At 21.3% G+C, this 25,386-nt stretch overlaps 1 protein-coding gene and 1 long non-coding RNA gene across 3 annotated transcripts in view; one reads left to right on the top strand and one right to left on the bottom strand.

The window, feature by feature from the left end:
- Positions 1-1,150: 1,150 nt before the first annotated feature.
- On the top strand, positions 1,151-1,918 carry LOC128957139 (uncharacterized). The gene is made up of 4 exons (XR_008484546.1): positions 1,151-1,211; positions 1,532-1,573; positions 1,673-1,693; positions 1,783-1,918. It is a non-coding gene; the product is annotated as an uncharacterized LOC128957139 (long non-coding RNA).
- A 17,569-nt stretch (positions 1,919-19,487) lies between these two features.
- LOC128957141 (brain tumor protein-like) overlaps positions 19,488-25,386 on the bottom strand; it is a 7,187-nt gene continuing 1,288 nt past the window's right edge. The window contains exons 2-5 of one of the 2 annotated variants that reach the window (XM_054302859.1): positions 21,064-21,550; positions 20,860-20,991; positions 20,198-20,517; positions 19,488-20,082 (exon numbers count right to left, since the gene is read on the bottom strand). In XM_054302859.1, coding sequence (XP_054158834.1) covers positions 19,618-20,082; positions 20,198-20,517; positions 20,860-20,991; positions 21,064-21,550 — 1,404 coding nt within the window. In that variant the 3' untranslated portion in view covers positions 19,488-19,617. Of the gene's footprint in view, positions 20,083-20,197; positions 20,518-20,859; positions 21,551-25,386 lie in introns of both variants that reach the window. The other variant, XM_054302858.1, reaches the window with a different exon arrangement.

The following is a 25,386-nucleotide window of genomic DNA, read 5'->3' as shown; positions in this document are numbered from 1 at the left end:
TATATACCAAAAATTGATTGTAAATTATTATTATTTAAAAAAAAACTAATTAATTATGTTTTTTTAAAATTTAATTATAATTTTCTATCAATTATAAGTTTAAAACGCAAAATTAGTTTTTTTATTATTTATTTATTATATATACAGTTGTTGTTGTTGTGTTTAATTGATTTAACTTTTCTATAATTGATTAATTAATTATTATTATTTGTAAATATTATTATAACTAAATAGTAATTTTAGTTTTTTTTATTAAAAAAATTATAATTAATTATTGTTTATGAATATTTTGTTTTATCGATTGTATTATAATAATTATATTGAAATTTTATATTTTGACAAAAATTAATAAATTAAATTATCTAAAGTTATAATTGTTAGCTAAATTGTTAAAAATAAAATTATTTTTTTTTTAATAAATAATATTAATTATATATAATATTATAGTTTATTTTAATTAACTATATTTATTTTATAAATAAATAATTATTATTTAATAAAACACATACTGTATATCAAACAATGCATTTAAAAAAAGTGTAAATTAGTTTTATTATAATTTTTAATTATATATATATATATAAATAAATATTATTGAAACAAATGATTATTTTTGTTTAGATAAAAAAATAAATTCAATTAACAAATTGTTATTTTTTTCAATAAATTAATAGCTGTTTAAATAAATAATTTTTTTAAAAAAATAGTTGGATATACTGTATAATATATAACAAATAATTATATTTTATTAATTTTTTGCTTTATTATTCAATAAAGTATTAATTAACAATTTTTTTTGTGTATTTGTGTCTGTGTTTGAACTAATTTACAGAAAAATATCAATAAATATAATTAATTAAAAAAAATATTTAATTTTCATTAATTAATTAATTAAATATGTTTATCAAAAATTGTTTGTCAATAACATTATTAATAAAATTATTATTATTTATTATTATTATTATATCAATGATTTCAATGTCTACTTCAAGTTATACATCAAACAAACAGTCAGATATTGAACATAATATAAATGTAAATTTAATTAATTATTTAATAAAAAATTTTATTAACATTTATTAAAATGTTTAGAATTTTTTTTATTAATTTTTTTCAAAAATTAAAAACTAGTTTATTAATTAAAATATTTAATTTTTTTTTATTAACAGATAATCCGTATATGTATTAACTCACAAATTCAAGATGTTTTGGTATAATTTTTAAACAAATAAATAAATAATTTTTTTTTATTTATTTATTGAAAACTTTATATATATATATTAAATAAAAATATAGTTCAATAATAATAATAATAATTAGTATTAGTATTACTTACTAATATATATATATCTAAATGTATATTATTATAGTAGTATTAGTATTAGCACTGTAGTAGTATTATAGTTTTAAAAAAATTGATTTAATTAATTTATTTATTACTAGTAATTATCAATATAAATAATAAATCTAATATTATTATTTATTTTATTATCTTTATATATATATATATATATATATATATATATATTAGAGTCAATGTTTTTATTGCAATACCAATCAATTTAATCAAACTGTAAGTATTATACGATTTTTTAAAGTTTGATATATATATATAAATTATATATTATATATAAATATTTTATTCATAACATTTTAAATATCCAATGTCTAGGCACTGGTATGCACTGGACAGGTATGTTTAACAACAATAAAAAATTGATGTCTAAATCTATATATATATTGTTTTATTTATTTTTTTAAAAAAACTATATATTATAATAGATAAATGTACCGGCTATAATCAATAAAAGTCAAATGTTATGCCTAATAAACATTTGTAATCAACAATTGTTGTCAACAATACCTACCTTAACTACAACACTTGCTGGAGGAGGAGGAGGAGGAGGGCTAGGAGGCGGGGGCGGAGGTGGGGTGTCTGAACTGGATACTAAAACTACTACTACTACTACTACTACTACTAATATTAATACTAATATTAATATTAATACCAATAATACTAGCAATTATACGATTATAACGATTGCTGGTTAATAATGATAAAATAATAATAATAATAATATAATATAAAATTAATAAAACTATATTATTTAGACACTGTTATTATTATTATTGAAAATTATAAATTATTATATATTATATTATTTAAGTATATTTGCGCGAAAAATAATTACTGTATATAAAAATTATAATTAAATTGTTGAATATTTATAAGTTTATGATTATGAAGCTGTTAATTGTTGGAAATTTTTAAAAATAGTAAAAATATATATATATATATAAATAAATTATTATTAATTAATAAATAATTTTGTGTATTAAAATTAAAATTAATATAATTATTGTATTTAATTAATTTGTCTAAATTTGTTTAAATAACATAATGTTTTTTTTTTAAATAATAATACTAATAATAGTAATAAAATTATTATATATATTTGGCATTGATTTACACATATATATAATATATCTATAAATTTACTCTACTATTATATATCCTTAATAATAATTATATATCATATAATAAAAATGGATCATAAATATATTGAATTGATAAAATAAAAGTTTAAAATAAATATTATATTAATAAAAAAATTATAGCATCATATTTAAACAAACTATACAATAATCATACAACAATAATTTTAGTATTATAATTATCATTGATATACCTGTATATACAATTTGTTATATATATTGTGTATTCAATAATAATAATAATAATAATAATAATATTAGTAAATTAAAATATAATATCATTAACACAAAAAAAAATATATATTAGTATTAAGTGATATTGTTAAGTGACATTGATCATTTTATATTAAATATTTTTAATAATAATAATAATAATAATACAAAAATATATATACCTGTATACTGTATATACATATATATATATATAATTTTTTTTATTGAAACACATACTTAAAAAAACCTAATATAAACTAAATTTATAATAATATTAATTTAGACAATAGGTATCACTATTTATTTAATAACAATAATAATAATAATAAATAACAAATAAAAAAAATGAGAACAATATATGCAAATAATAATATTATTATTATTATTACAAAAAATGATATTTAGATTTCAATGATATTTTTATCTCTCAATATAAATGATTGGTGTGTTTTGATGTTAACTAAAAATTATTATTTTTTTTAGAAAAATAAGTTTTAAATTAATTATAATATTTTTTTTTGAAAATAATTAGTGTTATTTTTTGTTTAATTATAATTGAAAAAGTTATTTAAAAAATGTTAGTCAAAAATTTTATGACAACCCTATGGCTGATGTCCTCAGCACTGGTAGTCAGTCCTTTATTCTGGAATAAATTCAACAATAATCAGCCAAATGTATAGATAATAACTAAACAAAATATATTAATTAATTAATAATAATTTAATTAAAACTAATTAATTATATTTTTTTCAACCAAAAAAAAAATAGGTAATCCGTGTATGTTTTAACTCACAGATTCCTAATGTACTGGTAATTGAAAAAAAAATATTATTATTATTATTATTATTATTTTTGCATAATTTTAACTAAATTTATTTTTTCTAATATTAGAGATTGTTTACATATTTTTAATAATTATTTTTTTCAAATTAATACATATATATTGATATATAGAGTCAATGCATACTTTGTAATTCTCTACTATACTCACAAACTGTAAGTATTGAAATTAATTATATATTTATTGCGGTTATTAATTAATTAATTAATTAATACCCGCAATAAATAAATAATAAATTCAAAAATTTAATTTTTGTTTTTTTTTTTGATTATATATTTAATTTGTATTAAACTCTATCTATCTATCTATCGGATTGTCCAGTCATTTGCTTGTATGGGACAGGTATGTACTCACACACACACACAACTAATATGTCTAAAAAATAAAATTAATATTAATATTTTTATTCATCTACCGATCCTTATCTAACCCATCCTAACCATCCTAACCATCCTAACCATCCTAACCATCCTAACCATCCTAACCATCCTAACCATCCTAACCATCCTAACCATCCTAACCATCCTAACCATCCTAACCATCCTAACCATCCTAACCATCCTAACCATCCTAACCATCCTAACCATCCTAACCATCCTAACCATCCTAACCATCCTAACCATCCTAACCATCCTAACCATCCTAACCATCCTAACCATCCTAACCATCCTAACCATCCTAACCATCCATAACCATCCATAACCATCCTAACCATCCCAACCCCCCGCCATAACCAGTCATATGTGCCGGCATTTACCAATCAAAGTCAAATGTCGTGTTTCGTAAGCCAGTGCCAGAGTCAGGTCGCCCAACAGTTTCAGCAAAATCCGCAAATATTTGGTCGCCGGCGCCGTAAACGTTACATCCAGAAGCTATCGTCAGCAGCTAACGGTGCTCTGGCTAGTAGTAGTAGTAGTAGTAGTAATAGTATTGTTAATAGTAGTAATAAATTGTCAAATATAGTTACCGAGTATACGGAAATTAATGAATGAAACAATTAAATTGAAAAATTAATTAATTAATTAATTAAAAAATCAAAAAAGTTTTTTTCATAAACTATTTTAATTTTGTTGTTATGTTATTGTTGTTAATTATGATAATATAATTTTTAATTAAAACATTTTAATTATACTAATTTTTTTTTTAAAAATATAATAAATATTGTTGCTAGCTAATTTTCAAATATAATATTAATTGTGTTTTATTTAGTGTATTAGTAAATTTTTAAATATCAACTATCACAATTTATATTATACTATATATATATATATATATAGTTAGTTAGTTTACTATAAGTTAGATGGGGTTATAGTAGTCATCATAAATATTCAATTTATTTTTTTAAACAAGGTGAATTTCAATTATTATTAATAAAATTATATATATAAGTATAAAAATTATTATTTAAAACAAAATTTATAAATATAATAGTAATTAATAGTAAATATTATGAGAGAGAGAGAGAGTAAAAAATTAAAAAAAATAAAATAACATTTAATAATACAAATTCAAATGCAATGGATATTTGAGAGGACATTAACCACAAGTTTTTTATATACAAAAAAAATTATATTTATTTTTTTTAATAATATTAGTTATATTATATATGATATTTGTTTATAAGTAATAAGGGTTTAAATTAAACACATATAACACACAAAATATTATAAACAAAAAAAAAATTTTTTTAATACTTTTTATTTTATTATTGTTTTTTTTAAAAAAAATTAAAACATCGATTGTATTTGTTTTCTTTATAAAAAAATTGTAAATTTTATTTATTTATTTATTTATTACTTATAGATTTGTCATACAATTAATGGGGGTGGGGAGATGGGGGGTGATTAGAGACAATTATATATTTAATATATTTATTATTTAAACATTAATTATTAAAAAAAATACATTTATTTAATTTTTATAAAGAAATTAAAAAAATTGTTTTCCACAAAAAAATAAATCCCAATAAATGTCTAACAAATACATATAATATAAAATAAAACTAAATAACAATAAGTAAATTAGTTATCAAAATACAGTACTGTATATAATATTGTTATACATTATACACTGTGCGTACTGTATATACCGGTATTTATAACTGCTATATATTATTATTATTATATGCAAAATAAAATAATTTAATATAAAATAATAAATATATAAATAAATAAAGAAAAGGTCAATGAATTTTGTATATACAATATATATATATATATATATATATATATATATATATATATATATATATATATATATATATTTATGCAGACATTTACATGTATATCAAAATAATAATAATAATAATAAAAGTTAGAAATAAATAAAAATTATATTATATACTATATATATATTGAAGTTTATTAACATAACGTGAATGCAATCTAACAAACAAACAAACAAACAAAAAAATAGTTTAATTTTTTTACACTCTTTTTTAAATACAATATCAAAAATATAAAAACAATAAAAATAAAAATTAATAAGAAATTTATAATATAATAATAAAATAATAATAAAACCCCATATATTACACTAATTTTTTTAAAAAGAAATATAGTTATAAATATAGTTATAATTAATATGAAATATAATTAGGAAATACACACAAAAAAAATAAAACAATAAAAATCTTATCAATTATTTTTATAATAGAGTTTAGATTTTTATATATAATAATAATAAAAAAAATATTTTCATACAAATATGTTTATTATTATTATTATAAAATATTATTGTAAACATCAAAGTGAATAATGTCGGAAATTTTTATGACTAAACTCTCTTTCTCTCTCTCTCTCTCTCTCTCTCTCTCTCTCTCTTTGAAACTAAAAATGATTGCAACAAAAAATGTTTTTTTTTGTTTGTTTGAATATTATTACAGAATTTCAGTGTAATATATATATTTAGTTTTTTTGTATCAATCAATATATTAAGTTATATATATACAGTATATACTGTATAAATACTGTATTATATAACATACTCATGTATTACACACACATATTGATATATTATTTGGTATTTTTTTAACTAATAATCTATTTATAGTGAAATTTTTGGTGTAATGCGATAATTATCTTTTAGCAGTATATAAATATGATATATATATATATATATATATATATATATATATATATATATATATCTAAATATTTGAATTACATTACTATCACATGTATATTATATATATATATACAGTATATATAAGCCATTTATGCGATAATAAAAACATTTGGGATCTTTACTGGGAATTTTGCAGACAATAAAAATATTTCATAATTATTACACAACATATATACAGTATATACTGTATATACAGTACAGTATATATATATATATATATATATATATATACTAAGCTATTGCTATATAAATGACTATTTTAAATGAATTAGTTTATTATTATTTTTATTATATTAATGTCGCGTTTGACATATCACTACATATATACTGTATATTATATAATAATATAGATATACATATATATATACGTATATATGATATTTATATTATAATATAATCTGTCTATTGATATGTATATATATGTCTGGAAAATATTAATTTATACCATTAATACACAGTAATTATATATATATATATATATATATATATATATATATATATAGATAGTCATAATGTTTAATCTATGCAATAGTATAATTAATTTTTATTTATTTATTATTTTATTTTAATTTATTATTTTGCAATAATGAGTGACACTTCACAAAAAAAAAAATAAAAAATAAAGATAGACATTGTCACCAAATAAAAAACTATTAAAAAAATTTATAAAAATGTTTAAAAATATAAACAAAATACAGTATAAACACTATATATATATGTTTCCAAATGAAGTGTCATTTAAATTTATTTCACTCAATATATTATACATATATATATATATATATATATATATATATATATATATAGCATATCGTCAAAGTAATAAAAAAATAACATATAAAAAACAAAAAATTTCTACACAAAAAAAACTAAAATACAAAAAAAATAAATAAAATAAAAATCATATTTTTTTATGGGTTCAATAGTCGGGTTCATATATACGATACACGTTTTTTGTCAAAATAATAAAATATTATTTTTAATTATCACAAAAAATAAATATCATATATATATATATATATGAAAATAATAGGAAAATATATATATATATTAATGTATTATTTGATTATTAAATAATAATGAATAGTATATAGAAATTAAAATATGTTTTTTTAATAATTATTATTATAATTTATATATATATATAAACTCTCATTAGTTGCTGTTATTTTGGTGTCTGTTTATAATTAAGGGCTGAAAATACTAAACAGGAAAAAGGATATTATAAAAAATATTATAATATATTTTTGTTTATTTTTATTTTCTGGTCAATCCCTGGCACTGGTATGTAGTATATACCATACTATACCAGTATATACTGTATGTTTATGGTGTTTGTCTGGGTAGTCTGTCTACAGTATATCCCCTGAATATATATATATATATATATATATATCGTCTACACATTGTGTTGTTGTTGACAATTACTGGCACTAGTAGTAGTAAAAGAGTATATCTATGCTGTTTATCACATGTTTATGTAGGGTATGGTATATATATATATATGTGTTGTTGACTATTACTATTTGATACATCATTTATATATATTAGTACTGTATATATATATATATATATATATAAATAGATATCTGGAAAAACAGGCCATCATTCGCCATATTATTTATCGGGAACGGGAGATATAGGGATAGGGAGTGTGTGTGTGTGTGTGTGTGGATGAATGATTGAGTTATAGTTGAGATGAGATGAGAGAGAGAGAGAGAGAGAGAGAGAGAGATAAAGAGAGAGAGAAATCAAAATAGAGGGCTGTTTTGGAGACAGAGAGAGAGAGAGAGAGAGAGAGAGAGAGAGAGAGAGAGAGAGAGAGAGAGAGAGAGAGAGAGAGTCAGACATATCACCAATGAATTAACGAGACATAGAGATGATTATATGGGAAATGTATGTACAGTATATATATATATATATATATATAACTGCATTGTTGGAGTGGGGGAGCTCGGGTAGGGGGGGTAGGTAGGTAAGGGGATAGGGATATCGAAAGGGAGAGGGATGCAATTATTTGCAATACTGCAGACCATACCAGCTGAGGAACGGGAGGATAGAGAGAGAGAGAGAGAGAGAGAGAGAGAGAGATACCAGACGTGTGTATATCGATAGCCGGGGATTATATTTAGTCAGTACTTTCACTCATATATATATATATATATATATGATATATACAGTCATATACTAAACAAGATTACTAGACCTCTAAAAATGCTTATATTAGCTAAAAATTTGGGACAAACACATACAATACAGTGCACACACACACAGCATAGCACAGGGAGGCATATATATTGAATAGAGAGAGAGAGAGAGAGTATAATAGGGAAATGTGTATAGCCTCTACCCCCTCCTTTTTCATCCCTCTTTCTCCTACCACCTCCACCACCACCATCATCATCACCATCACCTCCAATACTACCAGTGCCAGCAGCAGCAGCAGCCGTTTCCATGTTTGTATGACCATGTTTTTGAACTGCTGTTTGTTTCATAGAGAAAGAGAGAGCATCGGTAGCTTTTTTTTGTTTAGGTGTAATAAAAAGCGTTAGAATATTATTTATATATATAAATACTGTATATATCTATAGTCTACATATATATACAGTATTGTATACAATATGTTTGGTTAGGGTATGTCGAGTGTGTGTGTATAGAGAGAGTATAGAGAAGCAGTCAGTCATAGCTAAAAAAAAATTTGGTGCAAAAAAATATTTTTAGATTTAATATTATATTATATATATAAATCCCAATAATAAATACATAATACTTAATACAATAGATATGGAAACTTCCATTAAAACGCATTGCCCTCCCTGTGCTCTCTCTCCCTCCCTCTCTCTCTCAATCACTCTCTCACCCACTCTACCAGTCATTGAACAGAGAAAGAGAGAGAGAGAGAGAGAGAGAGAGAGAGAGAGAGAGGTAGAAATTTGGAAAAATACTGTTCCTACCCCCACCCCCATCATCATCAATGTTAGAGAGAGCTATGCTCTCTATCTATATATATATATATATATAGTTGAGCTACCAGTGCGCGCGCTAGACATCCAACGACTCCTTTATATATATATATATATATTTTTATTTTTAATCAACTATTCAACGAAAAATATTTTTCTCCGACGACTATATAGTACTAAATCGATGCGAACTTGAACTCAATAACACAGTTTGTTTGCGAGAGAGGGCTTTCCAAGAGATTGGAGGATTGGGAGCATAGAGAGAGAGAGAGAGAGAGAGAGAGAGAGAGAGAGAGAGAGAGAGCATTGAAACACACAAAAGAGTACAAACATCTCTCTCCTCTCCTCTCTCTAGCCTTTATATCTACCAGTGCTTTGAAATTTGTTGTTCAATATATATATCTATCTCTATATACAGTAGTATAGTATACACACAATTGAGTATAAGGTTAACATTTTGTATATATCAATGCACAGACACATAGAAAACAGAGAAAGAGAGAGAGAGAGAGAGAGAGAGAGAGAGAGAGAGAGAGACGAGAGACAGTACTCTAACATTTTCAAGGGTTCAACACATCCAACACATACTCACACAAAACCAGTGGTGAAAAACCTATTGATATGGCATTTCTCTCTCTCCCTCTCTCTCTCTCTCTCTCTCTCTCTCTCTCTCTCTCTCTCTCTCTCTCTCTCTCTCTCTCTCTCTCTCTCTCTCTCTCTCTCTCTCTGGCAAAGAGCGCACATACACACAGACACAGACAGTCAACTCTACCCCAACTATAACAACAACAACAACAACAACACTGAACCCAGTAATGACATTATAGATATAGTAATGGCTTAAAGATATAGAGAAAAAAAAATATATGTATAGATATGAGACTGAGATATACATACCTTATATTACAATATTATTATTAATATATAGCTAAACCAAACCAACAAAAAAAACAATAAGTAAAACAATAGTCTAATAAATATTTTATATTATCTGATTTTTACCACAAAAATATTTAAAAAAAAAATCTTTTATTAGACAGAGATTTGATGTCATCTATCTAGTGATGGTAGTGATGATAATAATATCCCATTTTGTTGTTTTTTAAATGGTTTGGTGCTGTTGTTGGCTTGAATTGCCTTTTTTAACTGTAATTTTGGGCGCCATTAGGTTTGACACATACCTGGGTAGTAGTAGTAGTAGTAGTAGTAGTAGTGACATACTTGTTGTTGTTGTTGTTGTTATCATCATATCTATAGATGTCTATAGATGGCTTTTATTATTGTTGGTCATCAACAAAAAAAATAAGCTAGATAAGTTTTGTTTTATGACAACAACAATAACAATAATATTTAATTTAATAAATAAAATCATCTAGCAACAATTTTATTTTGCATTAGTTATCATCTAATAACACGTATATTGTTAATAAATAAATAAATAATAATAATATTTGTAATTATTAGTAATATAATATAATTTTTGTTTTGTTTTATACCCTGTTTCATACACACATACATACATACATACACACATACATACATACATACACACACACACACACACATACATATATACATACACACATACACACACACACACACACACACACACACATACATACTGTACATACACATACACACATTTTTTGGATTTTAATACTTTATAATAAAAAATAAAAAACAAATTATCCAGGGTTATCTAATATATCCATTATTACAGCAGCAGCTAGCTAATTTATTTTTACTAAGTTTATTTTTTTAATACAAAAAAATACACTTAAAAAATTATATTTATATAATATACAGTACTGTATATAAGTATTTTACTAATACCTGTTAATACAATGTATAACCAAAAAAATAAAAAAAATAAAAATAAATAAAAATAAATATATTTTCTTTATAATAGCTCCTCTAAACACTATTCAATGAGAGAGTTCAATGTCTAAATAGATTTATACTTAAAGTGAAAGAGAGAAAGAAAGAGAGAAAGAAAGAGAGAAAGAAAGAGAGAGAGAGAAACAAAAATCGTTTAAAAGCATTAAAATCCAAATTTATTGTGTCATTCACTTCAATGCCGATCAATAAAATACTTTCAAATACTTAGAGAGCTCTCAGATTATTACAGTATATATAATATATATATATATAATATATATTAATACAAATAATATTATAGTTTAATAATATATAAATTATAAATACTGGCAATACATGTGTTATAATACATATATATTATACATAAATATGTTTTTTTTTATATAAATATATAGTTATAATAATAATTGGATTTCAAGAGTTTTTTTTAATTCAAGTCTCGAAACAAAAAAATAATAATAAATAACTAAAAAATTATTTCTAATATTTTTTTTCTGTGTCCTATAAGTAATAATTATTACACAATAAAAAAATAAATAATAATAAATAATAAATGATTTTTAACAATATATATATAATTTATTGTAAAATGTTAAAGGTTATAGTGATAAAATAAATTAATAAATCAAAAAATATTGTTATATCAATATATATTAATTAGTAATAAATAAATCAAAAATATTGTTATATCAATATATATTAATTAGTAATAAAAATAAACAATTTTGTTGTTTTTTTAAACACTTTATTTTATTTTATTTTTTTTATTAATAAATATAATAGTAATAATTATTAATAGTAATAGTAATATCAATAGTTGAGTATAAAAAATTATAAACACATTTAAAATAATTTAATAATAATAATAATAATAGTAATGCTAATAATTAAATAACAAATTTGTTTTTTATCATTTTTGATGATGATAACATGTTTTTTTTCAATAATATTAATGTAAATTTAATTAATTATTTTTTTTAAATAATTATTTATATAAAAAAATCGTGTTATTATTTGTTGTAATAAAAAAGTTTGCATCAGATTTTTTGTTGTTTATATTTCAATCAATCAATCAATTATTATTAATAATATTATATGTAATGATATTATTAACACTGATTTATTTAAACAAATATTTAAAAAAAAAACAATTGTTGTTTACATTAATTTATTTTATAATTTTTTTTGTTACTTAAAAAATAGGAGATCTCTCTAATAATTAGATTATTAGTTTTAATAATAATATTATACTTTTATTTTTCAATCAAAAAATAAACTAAATTAAAAACACATAACCAAAACTTAAGCGCTTTTTGTTTTCATCAAACAAACATAAATAAAAAACTGGTAATAAATATTATTTAAATATATAATTAAATATTTTTTTTAAATATATATATATATATATTTCGGTACACAAATAGCTATTTATTTTTCTGTATTAATATATAATTATTAATATTATTGTTGAGGGGGTTATTGGCTTAAATATATTAAATATATATATTAGTAATAATAATAATAATAAATAGATTTTAGTTATAATTATTAATTTTTATAGATAAATAATTTGCAATATTATTATCATTATTATGTAATTTACTTTTTTTGTTTTGTTTGTTTCTATTGTTTTAATTGATTCAATAATCAATTCAATTATAACTTAATAATAATAATAAACATTTAAATAATTCTATATATTATATATATATAAACGAAAATGCATTTATAAATATATATAATTATATTTATTTAATTATTTTTGTTGTTGTTGTCTTTAAATAAATATAATCATATATTTGAATAAATATCAAACAATTTTTAGTTTAATTAAAAAATTATATTATTATTATTATTATACTTATTATATATATATATATTATGTTTAATTAAAAAATAATTGGAAAAATGATCAAGACAATTTTTTTTGATATTTAAAAAAATGTATTTGCTTAGCTGGTTAATTTTTTCCAATTAATTTTTTAATTATTATTATTATTATATAATAATAATAGTAGTAATAATAATAATAATAATGTTAATAAAAAATTTTCATAAATAACTTCATAAATGACACAATCGTTGAAAATATTTTTTGCAAATATATATATATATTTTTTTTTAATAACAATAAACACAAAATCGTTACAAAATTAAATAATAATAATAAATATAAAAAACAAACAATTTTTTTATAATAATAATAATAATAATAAAAATGGTAATAATAATAATATAAATATAAATAGTTGTGATGAGCTTTGATTATATCAAATTAATAAAAATAAAAAAACAGTTTATATATATATGTATGTATTTTTGTGGTTAAAATAATTTCTCACAATTTTTGTTGTTGTTTGTTTCTACAATCAAATAGTTATAATAATAATTCATAATAAATTAATAATAATTATTATATAAAAAAATATTTAATAATATAAATAATAAAAACAATTAAACAATTAAAATGAAATATTAATAATAATAAACAGTTAACTAAACAAATTTTGCATTTAAATATTGAACTTTAAATATATATTATAAAAAAAAATAACTTAAAAATCAATAATAATAATAATAATCATCAAAAACTAATATTAAACACTCAATAATATTAATAATAATCGTAATAATAATAATAATGTTGAATAAATATAAGTGTTAACTATAATTATTAATTAAATTTAATTAAAATTAATTAATAATAATAAATGGAGAATATGTGCGACTAATTCAAAGACAAAGATAATATTATTTTATTTTTTTTTCAATTAAAAAAACAAAAATATAAAAAATACAAAAATTTAACTAATTTTTTAACCAAACAAACAAAATCTATATAAAAGTTATATCAAAAAAAAATTATTATTATTTTTTTTTACTAAACTATAAATCGATGTAATAGTTATTAATTTAAATTGAAAAAAAAATTACAAAGAGATTCCCTGATGTTATTAGATATATATATATATATATATATATATAAATATATATGAAATTGAAATTTTTGTTATTATTATTATTATTATTCTAATAATTAATTTTTATTTAAAAAAAAATGATAAAAATATTTAACACATTTTGGCATAATTTTTTTTAGTCTATAAAAAATTTCATCATCATCATTTAGTTAATAATAATAATAATTAATAATCAATAATATAAATATATAAAAAAGATCACAAATAAAACAGTGCTTTTATATATATATATATATAAATTGTTTGCAAAAATTATATCTTGAATATTAGATATAATATATTATTTATATATATATATATACTTAATAAATATATATAAAAAAATTATCTAGTATATAATAATAATTTTAAAAAAAACCCTATGGTCTATTATAATAAATACCACCCTATTATCAAATAATTAATTAATTAATTAATTAATTTTATTTATTATTATTATATAGAGTTTAAATACCTGTAGTAATAGTAGTAGTAATAGTAGTTATAAGTTAGTAGTATTAATATAACTTTATTTTTATATATATATATATATATATATATATAAATGTAATAATATTAATAACATATTTTTTAATATATATATATATACCTGTATATCAAAACAAACTAATTAATAATAATAATAATAAGAAACAACGATTTAATTTAAATATATAATTTTTCTCATTAAATATAATTATTATTATTTATTTTTAAAATATATATATATAGATTTCAAACACCAAATACATAAACATATTATTAACACACATAATAATAACCAGTCATTTATATATATAATAGTAAAATCATATTATTATTTGTTTAAAAAAATTTTTTTTTTTTGAATAATCAAAAAACAATTGATTGTCAAATGATTTTTTTTGTTGCAAATAATTCATCAATAATTTCAAAAATTCAATATTTGTTTTGTTTGGCAAACAATCAATAATTGTTTTTTTAATATATTTTTTTATTAAAAATAATAATCATTACCATTAAACAAAAATGATCTGGGTATTTATGTGTGTGTTGCAAATAATAATAATAATTTTAATCTACTTTTTTTTTATAATAAATAAATAATTAAATGTATATTTAATAAATATAGGCAGTTTAAATGTTATATTGGTATTAATAATTCAATTGAATTATTAATTTTTTAATTAATTACTTTTTTTAATAATAATAATAATGTATTTTTAAATTGATTGACACCTAATATATTAATATATATAAAAAAGGCTATCGATTTGATAATTAATAAGACAATCAATCAATTAATTAATAAATAAATATTATTATAATATAATAATAATAATAATAATAAACGACAGTTAAATTTTTTGTTTGAGCTAATTGTCAATAATATTAATAATAATAATATTAATAAACATCGATTAGAAAAATTCAAAACAATTATATATATATATATATTAAATATATATTTTTTTGTCAAATTTTTGTTTTAAAAATTAAATATTTATCCAATAGAGACCCACAATTGCCTGATATATATATATATATATCTATAAATATTGAGATAATAGCAATAATTTTTTAGCAATTATTTTTTGAATTATTTTTTTGTTGTTTTTAATGGATCCTTAAATACTGACAAATATATAATAATAATAATAATAATATACGATATATACTGTGTATTAATTATATATATAGAGTTTTGGTGCAAAAATTTTTTTTTGTTTTTAATTGATTGATATATATATATAATAATAAAAATAATAACAATTTTTTTAAATATATATATATATATATTTATGTTTGAAATATAATTTGTATTATATTTTTCATATCTTTCATTTTCGCGCCATTAAATTGATATGCATTTCGCAGAAATTAAAATCAAAAAAAAATAAATAAAAAGTTTTAGATGTCTTTATAAATGTTTAATAATAATAATAATAATATTTAAAGAAATATATATATATTTTTTTATTACAAAATTGAGACCAAAAAAAAGTTTGTTTTATAAAATAATAATAATAATAATAAGTGGCAGCTATTTTGCAAAACAAACTAATTATTATAATAATAATAATGAAAAACAATTTTTTTTTTTTAGTTAAAAAGCTATAGTTTTATGACTAGTAGTACAGGAAAGGCTTGAAATACAAAATAATAATAAATAGTTGTTTTAAATAATAATAATAATAATAATACAAATAATTGTAGCCAAAAAAAACAATAATAATAATAAATTGGATAACATTTGATTAAATAATAATTAATAGTAATAATAATAATAATAATTAATAACAACTTATTATAATAATAATAATCATAATAAAAAAAATAACTAAATAATTTATCAATAATTAAAAAACTAATAATAATAATAATAATAACATTAATCAATAAATCAAAAAAAAAAAAAGTTATAAATCTATTATATAGTATTTTGATAGAGAAAAAAACAACGATAAAAATGGTGCAAAAAATTGAGACAACATTTTTGTTTAGTTTTTTTTTAAAATAATAATAATATATATATCATAATAATAGTAGAGATTAATAAAAAATAGTAGTTTTGTTTTTAGTTACTTAAATAGTTATCAATGAAATAGTATTTAAAAAAAAAATTTTTTTTTTTAAAGTATAATAAGCAAATAATTTTCTAAATAATAATAATAATAACAAAAATACAAAATAATTCATTTAATTCATTCATTCATTCAATCATTTTGGTGGTCAATGTCTCGGATATTATTATCAATTTTTTTTCATTAATTAATTTTTTTATTTTTAATAATAATAATAAAAACAATTTGATTGACTAGCAATTGTTAACACAATATATAGAGATATTTATTTATAATCAGATAATAATAATAATTTATAACTAAAAAAAAAAATTAGTTTTAGTCATCAATTTTTAATGGTTTGTTGTTTTTTTTCAACTAAAATACTAACTTTTTTTTAAAAAAATTATTCAACTAAACTAAAAAATTACGTATCAATAATCAATAATAATAATTAATAAATAAATAAATTAAAAGCAAACAAACAAACAAAAAAAAGTATTTTTCATTATTATTATTATTATTATTATCTAAAAATTAAAGACATTAAAGACCAGAAAATTATAGTTTTTTTTTAATAAAAAAGTAGTTCAATAATAATCAATAATAATAATAATAATATTTAATAACAATTATCAAAATCCATATCAATTATAATAATAATAATAATATAAAATCTCATCTAAAGATAGATTATATATATATATATATATATATACGACACATAAAAACTTACTAACAATTTGTATTATAATTTGTTTTTTTCATCAAATATATATAGAAAAGTATTTATTTTTATTATTTATTTTTTTTAGTTTAATTATTGCTTTTAAAAAATGTGTTTTTTTATTATTATAATTATATGTCGACAGCAATGAAAACAAAACGATTATATAAATTTCAATTAGAAATAATTGTAATAATAATAATCAATTAATTAATTAATTATTATTATAAAAAAATTTGCATTACTTTTATCGCTTTGATATATCAATTGATAGATATATTTTGTGTAACTATTGAGAGATTTTAAGAGGACAACAAAATTTTTAGTATCAAAATTGATTTGTTTTTCATTTAAATTTAAGAAATATTTAGCATTTTTTCAGTATTTAAAAAAATTATTATAATTATAAAAAAAAATCTCTCGCAATGTCGTTATCAATCAATTTTCTGAAATATATATTTATATATATATATATATAAACACAACAAACAAACAAACAAAATAATAATAATAATAATAATCAAAAAACAAAAAACAGTCGATAATATGTATCATTAAAAAAATAAATAATAATAATACCCTTTAAGAGATAGAGAGAGAGATAGAGAAACAAACAAAAAAATTATTATTATTATTATTAAAATATATGTTAATTAATTAATTAATTACTTTGCAAATCAATCAATCAATTTATAATAAAATTTCAAAAAGTCAAATATACAATAATAATAATAATAATTAGTATTATTATCATATAATATAATAATTGATCCCTTAATTCTGAGTCTAGAATTTAATCATTTAATATATCAATCAATTATATATATAGATATATATATATATAGAAAACAAATCTACAAATTTTTTTTCATCAATAATATAATTCAACGATAATTTGGCGCTAAATATACATATATATATATAATAATCAATTCAATAGATAATAGCAATAATAATAATAATAATAATAATTTTTTGTTATATATATATAAATACATCATTAGATTATATAACGATATTAAAAAAATTGAGTTTCTGATCATAGAGTTTGCTAATAATAATAATAATAATAACTAATAATTATAATAATTTAAAGATTATTGATTAGTGATATTGATTTTTTTTGATCGTTAATTTAAGACTAAAAAAATGTATGTTTTTTTCAAACATTAATTAAAAACAAACAAAAAAATTAATAACAAAATCAACAAAAAAAACTACTAATTCGTGGTTTGATATATACGATAGATGTCTTCAAATATCAATTATTTCTTATTTTTTTTAGTATCAGTTCCGAGTCTTGTGTGTGTGTGTCTCCTAACTCATGAGTTTTTTCTTAAAAGGAGACATTACTTCAACAAAAATTTTTTTAAAAGAGTTGTCATAATAAAAAAAAAACAAAACAAAAGTTGTCGATAGGATAGGTGTGTTTGGATAGTATAGGTATAGATATATAGAGTATAGTTAGGATAGAGGACACACACATTATATAATTAATTAATTAATAATTTGCGAGTCAATGATATATATATAATATATATATACTACTAATAGATAGATAACATAATTGTTTTGTCGAAAAACTCATTACTTTTTTCTTAAATATATAAAAAAATGCAAAAAAATGTATGTATTTGTTATGAGAGAGTGTATGTATGTATTAATGTATGTATAGATAGATAGATGTGTTTTTTTAAAATGTATTTTTGCATTCAATGGGCATTGCATTTGCTAATTATTTCACATATATATATATAATTATATATATATATATATAGATATACTGTTTGTTTGTTGGTGTAAATGTGTGGTATATGACTGTATGTGTCTGTCTATCTGTTCAAATCAAATCAAACGGTTTTTTAGTATCTTAACAAATACCAGATGCGGCCACAGCTGCCGCCAGCGACTGTAGCTGCAGATAGCGGTAGATATAGATTCGGTAGTCTTTCGATGCCAGTACCACACTGTTGTCGTCCATGAGGGCAACATCAAAACACTGGGCATGTTTGACTTTGGATTCAAGTGCATTGACCAGACAGCCGTCCTGGGTGAAGATCGTTATGTTGAAATTGTTATGATTGTCGGCAACCAGTATTTCGCCCGATTCGTTGATGCAGACACCGATCGGATAGTTGGTCAGACCTTCGCCGCCAATTTGGCGCAAAAAGTTGCCGTCATATGAAAACACTTTGACACAATGGGCCCGATTGTCGCTGATAAAGATTTCTTGTTTATCGTTAACAACGACACCGTTGGGGAACTCCAGATGTTTACTGCAACCGAATTTCTGGAGGACATTACCCACTTGATCGAAGATTATGACACGCATCACCTATATTAGTAGTAGCAGCACCGGTAGTATATGAGGGGGTGGGAGGAGTAGGAGAAAATCAAGGGATCAGTTAAGGTGACAAACAAACCAACCGATCAATCAATCCAATACATACCTTGCATTCGACAACAATAATACGTCCCTTATTGTCGACGGTAACGCCGCGCGGATGTTGCAATATATTGGCTCCGAACTTGCGGACAAACTGGCCATATTGGTTATAGATTTGAATCTGATGTGTCGGCGATCGTTCGGTAACTATTATGTCGCCCGACTGTTTGACTACGGCTACCCGATTCGGGTACAGCAGTTGGCCGTCACGTTTGCCGCATTCGCCAAACTGGAACTTAAAGCGGCCCTCTTTGTCGAATATCTGGATCCGATGGTTGTTAGTGTCGGCCACAATGATATCGTTTTGGGCATTCACGGCCACACCTATGTTTGGTTTGCCAGACACGACAACAACAACAACAACAAAATTATTAGATAATAAAATAAAAACCAAAAAAAATAAAAAATAGCAAATCGTTCAAAAATTTTTGTTATTATTTCTTTCAGTCTCTCTCTCTCTCTGTCTCTGTATTTCAATGGTAAGCCCTGTAATCACATACACATACACTTTCCGTACAGTGCATGAGCTGTAGTGTATGTGTGTGTGTGTGCGAGGGTTAGGGAACTCCAGTTTGAGAGAAAAAGCAACAAAAGAGAGACAGCAAAAAAAAAGTAACAAAAAGACAACAAAAACAACACTAAAAAAAAGTGCAACAAATCTTTTACCGGAAGGTTCGGTGAACTGTCCCTCCATTACCCCGAACTCGCCGAACTTGCAATGATATATCATCTTCTGGCGTTTGATTTGCGATTTGATTGGTAACAATGATGAAGCAGAGATCAATTTGGATGACAAGTCTATGACGGGATCGGATAGGGCATTGAATTGTTCGGTTAGTGTCTGACCACAACCGCCGCCACCACCGTTACCGTTGAATAGGGCCGAATCGGGCGATGATGCCGAACCGCAACCACTGTTAGGGCCACCACCACCAACGCTGCCGCCGCCACCGATTGACCACTTTTCGTAGAACATGTTCAACGGGTCATTGATGGATGCCGACGAAAATGAGCGTATAGACGATGAAGACATTGATGAACCGTTAGTACCGTCACCTCCTCGATGGCCACCGCCGCCGCCGCAACCGGAATTGGTTACCGATGTGTTCGGCGTAAATCGTTTGGATAGTAGACTACTTGAACAGCTGTTATCGTTGCCGCCGTAACCGTTTTGTTTGTAGATATTACCGCCATTGTTGCCGAGTCCGCCGCCACCGCCACCACAGCTGTTGCTGCCGACGACAGACGACAATACCGATGATGATGAACCCGACAGTCCATTCGGGCGGGAAATGGGCGGCTGTTTGCCGTCACTCGATGAGGAACGGATGTAACCGAATGTGTTGCGGATACCCACCTAAATAATAATAATAATAATAATTAATAACCAAACAAACAAACAAAAATATTATATAACGGATCCAATTAATTAAATTATTTTTTTTTGTTTCATTTATATATATATATATCATATAATCATTTCATTATAATATAATATAATAAGTTTTATTTTATTTACTGGTGGGTACACTAAACTTATTCTATACTATACTATTACTTATATAATTTATTAGCTTAATTAAGCAACAATTAAGTTGAATAAACCCATAATACATAATAATAATAATAATACTGTAGTATCATTGTATTTGGCGGTATCAACAAAAAAAAATAAATAATAAATAAATATCAAAAAAAATTAGTATAAACAAAATAATTTCAATTTATAACTCTCAATGATATGATATATATTAAATACTTATGAAAACATTACTTAAATATTATTTTTTTTCAATGTTTCTCATAAAACCAACCAAAAAAAACTAAACTAAATAATAATAATAATAAAGTTTTGTGGAGTGAAACAAATTAAAACACTATTTAAAGACTAATTGTTTATATTATATAGTTATGTAATTATATATACATTTATATATACATACAGTATATATATATAAGGCTTATATTTAGTTAAATTAAATTTTTTTGGTTTTTAAGTTTTTTTTTTGATTATTATTATTCAATTTTCCAATTAATTATATCTTATAAGTATATGTGTGATTAACCCTAACTTTTTTTTGTTGTTGTTGTTGGTTACAAATGATACTAATGTATGATAAATTTATTTATTTTTTTTAAAAAAAAATAATAACAAAATATAAATACAAATCCTATATAAAAAAAAACATTTGCCTAATAATAGACTAATCATCTAATCTTTTACTGTAATATATATAACGACTGGGAAAACAATACAATTTATTGTATTAATTATATACTTATATTAAGTTTTAGTATATATACAGTATATATATAACCCAACAATAAAATTAAACTAAAAAAATATATATACATTAATCTATTACATGTTTGAAAACTTATATATAAATTATATATTGTTTAAATGACTGCACGTTTTATTAAACAATTATTACAACAACAACAACATATAGTTGATAATATAAATGAATAATAATAATACAGAAAAAATAAATAAATAAATATAATTTATATCTCTATATAACAACAACTACTATATATATACAATAAATATATCATAAATTTCAGTTTAATGCCTACTATTGCAATGTCAATGACAACTACAACTACTACTACTACTACTACTACTACAACAATAACCACAGTGTCATTGTTTAGTGAATATTAAACCTCAAACAAGTCATCAACTTTTCTCTCTCTCTCTCTCTCTCTTAAATTATGCCATTTATTAATGAAGTTTTTTTCTTTATGAGAGAGCTATAGGAGAGAGAGAGAGAGAGACTATAAATCGCGTGACAAAAAGTTATGACATAAGAGAGAGAGAGAGAGAGAGAGATGAGAGAGTAATATATAAATAAAATATATATATAATAAAAAAAAATAAATAGTTTGAAAACTACTTTTCAAATTTCAAGTCTTCACAATTTTTTTTTTAATATTATTACTATTTTTAATGTTAACTATTGGCAGTTTCAACCAACAAAAAAAACAAAACTAAATAAGTGAGTGACTTATACTGTCTGTATATATCATATAAATATATATATATTTTATATTTAAAAAAAACTTGAAAAACAATTTTCATCATAAAATAATACCTGGAAATTATTATTATATCTTTTATTTTTTATCAATTAATATAATATAATATAAATAACTAACTAATTATTACTATAACTAAATGATAAGCATTTACTCTCTCTCTCTATTATCTTTAAATAAAAAAAAATATTTCATATACGTATAATACAAACAATTTATATATTATTATTATTATTATTTATTTTTATGATTAAACTATAAGAGGAAATATATATATATATATTAATAATAATATAATATTAAATACCCGACTATTATTCAGCTCAATGTACTGTACTTTGCACTCAATAAATAATAACAACAAAAACACAAAAATAATATGAAAAATTAGTTTCATTTTTTTTCATATACCTTATTATATTACAAATATATATAACGTAAAAAAAACATAACACAATAATAATATATTAATAAATAAATTACTTATAATAATATACAAACAAACATATCATATCACATATATATATTTTTCTAGTTAATTATGATAAATATGGTAACAATTAAATTATTATTATAATAATAATAATAACCTCAAACTATTAGCCAGTAAATTGCTATTAAATATTTTTTTTTTTTTTAAACTACTAATGGGTCTCTTAAAGTTTTTTTTTATCTCCCTGTCCCCACCTCCTAGTCCCGAAAAAACTACTAATCTATGAGTAGTAGTAGTAGTAGACACACAAAAAACTCTATTTGATTTGATATCATATTTTGTTTCACACAAAGACTAATATATGTAGAAATAATTTTTTTATTTTGTGTTTCAGTTGACTTCGAGATTTATATTAGAGATTATTATAGATATTATATTTTTTTTCTCTCACTTAATGCAATTCAATTCAATTGTATGGCATATCTCTCTCTCTCTCTCTCTCTGAAAGCTAATAAAGAGAGAGAGAGAGAGGAAAACTATGCAACCGTTGGACTGTTTGGTTGTATTTGATTAACAAATATAAAGTCAATGAGAGTGTGTGTGTGTGTGTGTGATAGAGAGAGAGAGAGCGAAAAAAGTTATTATAAATATTATATTATTAATAATATCTAACTATATATATATATATATATATATATATATGAAAGTCTATGTACTGTAAAGAGAGAGAGAGAGAGAGAGAGAGAGAGTGGAAAATAACACAACATTTAATAATAATAATAATATTGTAATACAAATGCGAATGGCGAAAGAGAGAGAGAGAGAGAGAGAGAGAGATCTAAGCGGACATTAACCACAAGTTTTTTTTGTTGTTGTATTCATAATAAATAAAAATAAGTTTATAATAAATATTAAAAACTATTTCTTTATACATAAGTAATAAGGCGTTAACTCAGACACACACACACAAATACATACATACATAAGCACATACATACATAAGCAAATTCATACATAAGCTCATACAATCACACACACACAACACATACAGTACCATACATACCATACTGTAGGGGTTGTTAGACTAGACTAGACGTCCAACTAAATAAAAATTTGCACCTGGACAATCTATGGTATATAATATTATGGTTATATATAACCTAACCAACCAACCAAACAACATAAACACACTCACACAATATTTTTTTTTTTTTTTGAAATAAAAGTAATAAATTTCTAATAAAAAAAAATTCAATAACATATTTTTGACAACAAAAAAAACAAAAATTATTAGTCTATTAGTTATTATAGTGTCCACACAGTATTACAACCAAAAAAAAAATAAAATATCATTACATTTAACACTACCCTATCATCCATAACAAACATATCATATATATATAATGATAACTAACTAACAAACTTATGGACAGTAAGTATCTATATATATGTGTGTTGAATACCATTAAAAAGTTACGGTTAATGTCTATATTAAACCAAACAAACAATTTAAACGGTAAAACAAATGGTCAAAAACAAAAAAAAGTGGTCAAACAATAGTGTATTGAAGACATAACCATTAATACAACAAAAAGTTACGGTTAATGTCTATATTAAACCCAAACAAATGGTCAACAAAAAAAAAGTGGTCAAACAATAGTGTGTATTGAAGACATAACCATTAATACAACAAAAAAGTTACGGTTAATGTCTATATT

This window comes from Oppia nitens, unplaced genomic scaffold (genome assembly GCF_028296485.1).
Source record: "Oppia nitens isolate AA-2021 unplaced genomic scaffold, nextdenovo-longstitch-racon4-pilon3 scaffold36_pilon_pilon_pilon, whole genome shotgun sequence".
NCBI lineage: Eukaryota > Metazoa > Arthropoda > Arachnida > Sarcoptiformes > Oppiidae > Oppia > Oppia nitens.
Note: the sequence above shows the minus strand (reverse complement) of the source record. Positions and strands in the feature narration are given on the sequence as shown.